Source organism: Triticum aestivum, chromosome 2A (genome assembly GCF_018294505.1).
Source record: "Triticum aestivum cultivar Chinese Spring chromosome 2A, IWGSC CS RefSeq v2.1, whole genome shotgun sequence".
Taxonomy (NCBI): Eukaryota; Viridiplantae; Streptophyta; class Magnoliopsida; order Poales; family Poaceae; genus Triticum; species Triticum aestivum.
Window position 1 is genome coordinate 762,268,001 of NC_057797.1, and position 8,034 is coordinate 762,276,034.

Genomic DNA, 8,034 nt, shown 5'->3' on the forward strand with positions numbered 1-8,034 from the left:
CAGCGAAAGCGAGGGGCTCGGCAGGAAAATCCCGGCGGGGATCTCCCGGGCTGGGCCGCGGGGCCCGCGGATCCGCGCCCGGATCGGGCCGGGCCCCACCGGGGGCTGGGTTTTACTCGATCCGCGAGCCTAGGATCCCTTTCGAGATCTCGCAGGATTTCCCCCGCATTTATTTTCCGCTTCCCCCCCGCCCCTGTATATATACCGCCGCGCGTCGCGGCCAACCCAACCAACACCCAAACGCACCAATCTATTCAAGCCAAGAAGAAGAGCTCTTCGCCGTTCCATATTACTACTGCTTCTTCGGCGAGAGAGTTTGATCGACTGATGGCCGCGGCTGCTCCCACCCAGGCTCCGGCCATGACCCTGCCGGCCGCCATGGCCGCCAAGGTGGCGCCCTCGCCGAAGCCCACCGCCGCCGGCGACCGCAAGGTGGTGCCGGTGATGACCGACGCCGACGAGGTCGTCGTCCAGGTCCAGGTCCAGGCGGAGCTGCACGTGCTCGCCGTCGACGACAGCGTCGTCGACCGCGCTGTCATCGCCAAGATCCTCCGCAGCTCAAAATACAGAGGTGAGAAATCGAATCAATCCAATCAAGCCGCGCTCCGGCAATTCTTCAAGAAATTGGACGGCTACTCGATCCATCCTCGTCGTACATGTTCTAATCTGCCTTGTTCTATGTTGCAGTGACTACTGTGGACTCTGCGACTCGGGCGCTGGAGCTGCTGGGCCTGGGGCTCATCACGGACGTGAACATGATCATCACCGACTACTGGATGCCCGGCATGACCGGGTACGAGCTGCTGAAGCGGGTCAAGGAGTCGTCGGAGCTCCGGGAGATCCCCGTGGTGATCATGTCGTCGGAGAACGTGCCCAACCGCATCACCCGCTGCCTCGAGGAGGGCGCCGAGGACTTCCTCCTCAAGCCCGTCCGCCCCTCCGACGTCTCCCGCCTCTGCAACCGCATCCGGTGATGAACCGTCTCTCGCCGCACCCGTGGATCATCTACGGAGGAGGATTAATTCTTAAGTAGGATTTTTCATTCTTTTTTCTTCGGTGTTCTTTCCATGGACATAGATCCGCCGCTTGCTGCCGCCTCAAACAACAGCTTAACTTTTTGGGGTCCTAGTAGATGATGATGACTAGATTAGGATGTTAGTTCGTCCCCTTGTGTGCTCTGCTTCTTCAAAGATGCCAAGAAAAAAAAAATCAAAACAGAGTATTCATCCGGCCAAAAGAAAGGAAATCTTCTGAATGAATGTTGTTCAGAGAAGTTTCCCATCTTGGCTAAATGTCGAAATGGCATCGGATCAGAGCAACATGTTGACAGTTCCATAATCAGAGCTAATCTTTTGCAACAATTAACCATCATCGTCTGTATCGCTTCTCCTTACTTAATCTGCACATGGTCGCCGCATGCAGTTCACGCATCTGCCTGCCCCTGATCATGCTTTGTCTGCCACGCGATACAATTTGGATGATTGATTGTTAAATAGCTCCGCTGATGATGATGTCGACGAGCTAATATACTAGCAGAAGCACAATCTTGATCGTACGTGCGTATCTCGTAAATGTACATATACAATGCTTGTGGGTTGTCTTAGGTGAGCTGTTGTTATACGCGGCGTATAAAAAAATGAAAAGTCCAAAGGCCGGAGCATATATGGAGGTAGGGAGATATGGTAATGAATGGGGGCACTGTGGAAGGATCTCCCCGGAGATCTGCTTACCTGGTGCCAGATTCTGCTTCCGCACAAGGCGAGGTGAGGTGAGGTGTGGGAGCGCTGTATGTGGCCACCATGTGGCTGGATTAAACTGGGAATAAACACGCGGATCAGGGAGAAGATATGGCGGATTGGTGCGTGCAGCTGTGTGTTAGTTATTAGGTTGGGTTCTGATTTTACCTGATTCTGTGTCTTGTCTCGTGGAATGTCAAAGTCGGACATGTATGTGCGTATATATTATCTTTGATTTGAGTTGTGGACAAGTAGTTGTAGCAGTTGTTTGTTGGTTTGCATGAAGAAAAGTCGCATTTCTAGCCTTGACTTCCCATTGTTTACTGGAGTAATAATACTAATCATCAATATATCTATATTTCTTTATCACCGGTAAATGTACGTTTCACCTGGTGAGTAAAAAATGCTGAAGTTATTAGATGTAAACCCTGTTTTGGAAGTGAAACCACATGGCTTGAACTGTTAGAATTCAGAGATAGGGCACAGGCAGCAGGGAAAACGTAGCAGTAACTCCTGCTCTGGTCCATAGGAAAAAAAAAAACTCCTGCTCTGGCATTAAACAGCTAGCGAGAAATGTCAGGAATTCAAGATCACTGCGTGAAGCAGAGTCATAAAGTTCTGATTGCAACTGTATGAACTCATGACCACTAGCATTAGAGTGAGCAGTACCGGCCCGGTGTGATCTTCGGGGAAGGGGGAAAAGTCGGACAAGATCGCACGGGCTGACCCGAGTTATGAGAGCGGCACGTACCTACTCCGTGGAGCGCACGGCGGGTGTCGCGTCTCGCGTAGTACGTAGCGTACTGTTTCCTACGTACCGTACTGCTTCCTACGTACCGTATCTGCGTCTCATTTTTTTTAGCATCAGTACAAACACAAGCGCTCATATACACGCGCATACACTCACCCCTATGAACGCACACACGCACACCCTATCCCTATGAGCACCTCCGAAAGACTGAGCCGGCATATCATCTTGAGATTTACGAAGTTACCGTAGGCGCCTCGTCGTCGACGGAAACGTCTCCTCCCACTGAAAGCGCATCGCCGGAAATCATGAAATAAATTCAAGAATAATGCGAGCACCAGGATTTGAACCCTGATGGGTTGGGGATACCACTGTTCACCTAACCAACTCAACCACAGGTTGATTTGCTATCTGCGTCTCATTTGTCGATCGATGCTGCCTACGTACTGCGTTTGATGCTGCTTGATTCCGGTGTCATGCTCTAAAGGCAGTCCACACCTCGTCTGGAGTAATTTGCTCTCTACGTGTACTGCGTACAGGGTTGGTACTAGTAGTAGTACTGCCTATGTAAGGTTGGGGAGATTCAAGTACATGGTACAACTGCGTGTTTCTGCGTTAGGCAATGTCTTCCTTGCCAAATTAATAGTGCACAAAGTTTTTTTTTAAGAGAGAAGGTATGTTTTCCATCCCTTAAGTTTGCTGAAATTTAACATTTGATCCCTCAAGAATTTGTGGATGACATTTCGTCCCTAAAGTCTCGGAAGAACCAGGTAAAGTTCATCCGAACCTAGATTTGAGCAGAATACTGGCCACGTGGAAGCTACCTTCTTGTGTCCAAAATTAGAAAGTGCACTGCACACGAACGACGGTGGGTTCGTCGACGAAGTAGACACAAGGGGAGGAGAGGGCGACGTCGGCGTGTTCCTGTCGCTAGCTGGGGCCTCGCCGGTCGAGTCGAGGGAAGGGGAGGGGCAGCGGCTCTCACCTCTGTGTCACTGGCGGTGCTGCAGATCAAAGGGACGCGTGGTGGCACGACCCTCCCTAGACACGCCAGCACCGGTTTTCCTTGACGGAGGCGCAAGTAGGTTACACAGCTGGAGGAGAGAGAAAACCGAGGACACATGGTTGGTTTTCCTCTCTAAGCTGATTTTAGACTAACTGTAACCGGTATTGAGACTTGAGGGACCAAATGTCAACCAATTTTTTTGAGGGACCAAATTGTTTTGACGGACCAAAGGTAGCTTCCTTTAAATTTGAGTGACGAAAAACATACTTTCTAAAAAAATGCCAAACTTTGTCGATTTTGATCATGTTATATAGAGATATATCAATACCGCGATTAGGTTTATCTTGAAATACGTTTCCATATATCACGGCAAAAAATACGTTTTCATATAACATGTTTTGATATATCGTGGACGTTCTCGGTGGTCCAAAATGGAAGACGCGGGTGACCTTCGTTGCAAGTCACGAGCATCTCCACGCGACCGATCAATCGTAGATGCATGTCATGTGTGTAGCTACTATGCAAGTGGCAATGCAGTCGCTGTTCCACGATCCATGTGCCTAGACGACATCCAGATCTCGGGCAGAATCAAAGTCTCGATCATGAACGGGAGGAGGTGGATAGGCCAGTGGTGGTCGAGCCATCAGGTGCGTGTGACGCCGCGGGGCCAGGCGACGGGACGGTCGGCATGGACGGACAGGGGATCGATCATCCGAAAATGGCCCGCCGGGAAACACCGGCCACCCGCTGGCGGTTCTGTTCATGAGGGAAACGTGGGCGTGGCCACTTGGCCGGCTTGGTCCGGGCCGGCCGGACCCGGGGTCGCCAGGCTCGCCGGACTTTGATCGCGGGGCCGGATCCATCCGGCGGACCAGTGATGCAAAACTGTTGTTGCAAATGGCGTGTCATCGTCGACGTGACATGTAACTGTGTGTGGAACGCAGCTGGACTACATCGGAGAAAACGTGCAGATCAGGGAGAGATCCCCTGGATTGACAGATAACAGATTGGTGTGTGTGTGGAACGCTGCCGCTGTTTGGTCAGGTCAGGTCAGTTCGGGTCATTGATTTTATATGATTCTGTGCTGATCTTCTCGAACGTCAAAGTCGGGGTATGTTGAATTGATTGGTTTATGGAGTGGTAGTACTCCACTACACTCATAACAGTGCTCCAATTTTGTGGGAATAGCTCCGTTGGTTGCTGAGATGAAAAGTCCAACAGGCAGCGGGTGAGCATCAAATAAGCATTTAAAGTTGCAGAGTCTATGTTATTACTCAATCTGTAAAGAAATATATATAATAGTGATCTTAACGCTTTTGTATTTTCTTTACGGAGGGAGTACTTTCTAATGTATTTATTTCGCATTTTGATGTTTTAGTATCTTGAATTTTGGTTGAACAAACTTGCATTTGTACCTTAATATTTATTTAACTTTTAATGTTTCACCCGAACTAAGTTCAATTCGGGGTTGGTACGTCGGCTAGTAAGTCCGTTGGTCTGCTTTCTTTGAGCTAGACTTGGGGTCGCCAGGCTCGTCGGACTTCTTTACCACGGGATCCACCCATCCGGCGGTGGACCAACCGGTAGCGGGAGCTTGGCCGTCACTCCCACATTATCGAAAGAAGGGAGGGAGAAAATAACACGTCCATACCATTGTCTATGTCAAGAGCACGGGGATAACTGGTGAATCGGAGACGACTCAATACAGGCTTTCATCTCATTTTATATATAGATCAACACAATAAAATACACGGATGAACGATGCAATACGATGGAGTGCCCCCCTTACAATTACAAAGTAGGTCACGGATACAAGATAGACATGGGAACAAGCCTACTATCTTTCCGCAGGCTTACCTAAGACTCCCGAGCTCTAAAACAACGTCCCAAGACGTGATGGCGCAAAGCATCGTCGCCATCCAGTCCGACCAGCCAGATGTTTTCACCCGGAGCCCTGGCATAAGGGCGAGACCCACGACAATGTCTTCGGGAAGCAAGCGACACTCACGGATGCCACCGCTGTCGGCGCCAGAAATGCGAACTTCGCTCGGATACTAGCCCCACCATTGAGAGAAGTCCTAGTCACCACCGCATCGAGGGCCGACCCATCCCCACCGAATTTGGGCATTGGTAGAGCATACCAGAGCATCCCCGCCCCTACACCACTTGCCACCCACACGACCAATAGGTGAAGCCACTACCATGGAGCGAGGCCCACCATCCAAAACCACCACCTCGGCACCCGCGAAACACTGTACACCGCACACTTCATAGCGCACCCAACCATGGTAGGACGAGCAGAGACACCCCATCTACTCCTAGCCTGACAACAACCACTGAGCCAGGGTGAGCGCCTCCACCGTAGGAGGCAGCCACGCCTGTGTCCCCAGCCAAGATCTCGATGGACTAGGTGTGTGTGTGGGGGGGGGGGGCACGACTCTGTGACGGCTGACGGTTGCCGCCGAGCAAGGCCCTAACCATGGCCCAGGCAAGCTCACACAACGCCATGCCCGTGGCCATCGACGACGGTTGGTCCGATGATGCAATGATGTCACAACCACCACCGCAACCCACCGCGCCCGCGACGAAAGCAACAACATCACCCGCGAGCACCACCCGGACCGAGCCTACCCCATCTATCTCGTGCAGAAACACGACCTGCGGCGAACCCATATTTGGCCCGCACGAGCATGAGCCCTAGGTCGTCGCCACCTCCATCGTGCGAGCATCCCGTAGCCGCCGGTTCAGACCCAAGAAAAGGAAGGACACCACCACCAACCGCACCCCGCTACCAAACACAACCCACGGCCCCAGCGGAACCAGGATCACACCGGTGACCCGTGCAACCACCTACGACCACCCAGCCGGACCTCCACGCCACCACAAGGACGCATGGTCACCGCCGATCGGAGGAGAAAGAAACTTCCCCTCCGTAGCACCATAGGTCCATAGCCTGCCTCGACTGGGGATGAATAGTGATGCAATAGTGTTACTGATTTGATCGTGCCAGTGTGAATTGGCATGCACTACTGGATTAAGTTGGAAGAAATAACATGCAGATGAGATGATCAGGGAGAGATTGTATGGATTGGACTGGCAGATTGGCTTCTTTGTCGATCTTCAGGAATGTCGTGGTCGGATATGTTGAATTGATTGGTTTGTGGAGAAGTAGTCGTAGTAGTAACAGTACTCCAGATTTGTTGGAACAGTTGGTTTGGTTGCTGAGAAGAAAAGTCCAACAGGCCAGGGCGAGCCTACGGTGCTTCTCGGAACAATCCTCGTCCTCAAGTGCCGGGCGAGCATGTCGGAGTTTGACTTCACATTGTTCACTACATTATCACGCGTGAACATTTTCACCAGGTAGAAGATGAGACGAAGAATGTTGCAGAGATCGCCTCTATATAAACCCATTGTTTTGGAACGGAAATCGCGTTGCCCATTGTGCTTTTTTTTTTGGAACTCCTGTCGGCACTAAACAGCGTAGAACAGTCAAGCCCGCTACGCTAAGCAAAGTTATAAACTCGTGATTAGAAGTGTATATATAATAAAAACCCATGACCAGGAGACGAATACGACTGGTCACTCCCCCAGTGTGATCTTCGGACAAGGAGAAGATCGTCGCACGGACCGTGGCTGAGTAAAGGCATCGCGGGTACGTACGTACGTGTGTGCTGCGCACGGCGGCTGTCGCGTCTCGCGTACACGCGTGCTGCTACGTACGTACGTACGCACCATCCCCGTACCGCGTATCGCCATACCACTGATGCCAGGCCACGCGCTGTATGCACGTACGGGCGGCAAATGGCTCGCCGGCCGGTGGCTGCTTCAGTCTACTACTGGTACGTACTTCCGTCGTGACTCGTGATCCTCCAAAGGCAGTGCCAGTGCACCGAAAGCAATCCCGATATATGGGTACGACATTTGTACATGGACTCGCAGGCCGGGTACTACTGCGTCGTAGGGGCGGCAGTATTAAGTGCATGTTTCAATTGTGTACATGGTACATTTGCTTCAGAAAGAAAGAAAAGGCACGTTGGTTCTGCCGAAAGTAAAAACAACTATACTCAGTCGAGCGATGCAAGGTCGTTGGACTGCAGATTAGGCCCCGGACATTACTGCTTGCCTTCTGCGGTTTTTACCAACATTTTACGGCCGGTAACCGTTGTACTACTGCCTGTTGCATGGAGTAAATTGCACAGAAATATCACAATTGGCGCATTGGAAGCAGATTGGTATCAAGTTTGGTATTTTTTACATGTCAGTACCAAGTCTGGGGCTAGACGTTACAAAAAGGTCTAAATCGCGTATAAACGTGTATTGACGGTGTATCTGACCGGCGGGGCCCGCATGTCAGCTGCCGATGTGGCATTCTTTTTGCAGAAACCCCCCGCGCCTCCTTCGTCCTCACGCGCGGCAGGGCCCGATCTGGATCGAGGGGAGGAGCCCCTCGAGCCCGAGCTCCTTCGCCTCCCGTAACCCCCGCCCCGCCCTGGACTCCTCCTCGCCGCGCCGCCGGACGGCCACCGGAGCACCACCGCTGGCGA

The 8,034-nt window shown here is 51.8% G+C and overlaps 1 protein-coding gene across 1 annotated transcript; it reads left to right on the forward strand.

Moving 5' to 3' along the window:
- Positions 1–216: 216 nt before the first annotated feature.
- Positions 217–1,365, forward strand: LOC123190998 (two-component response regulator ORR6). Its single transcript, XM_044603742.1, has 2 exons — positions 217–571; positions 688–1,365. The coding sequence occupies exons 1-2, from the start codon at positions 328–330 to the stop codon at positions 972–974; spliced, it is 531 nt and encodes a 176-aa protein (XP_044459677.1). The 5' UTR covers positions 217–327; the 3' UTR covers positions 975–1,365.
- The last annotated feature ends 6,669 nt before the right edge of the window (positions 1,366–8,034 follow it).

Bases quoted from the DNA above. Each gene is read 5' to 3' on its own strand.
- LOC123190998 (XM_044603742.1), top strand. From the start codon at position 328: ATGGCCGCGGCTGCTCCCACCCAGGCTCCGGCCATGACCCTGCCGGCC. The intron at 572-687 runs GTGAGAAATCGA...TCTATGTTGCAG, and splicing joins CCGCAGCTCAAAATACAGAG to TGACTACTGTGGACTCTGCG.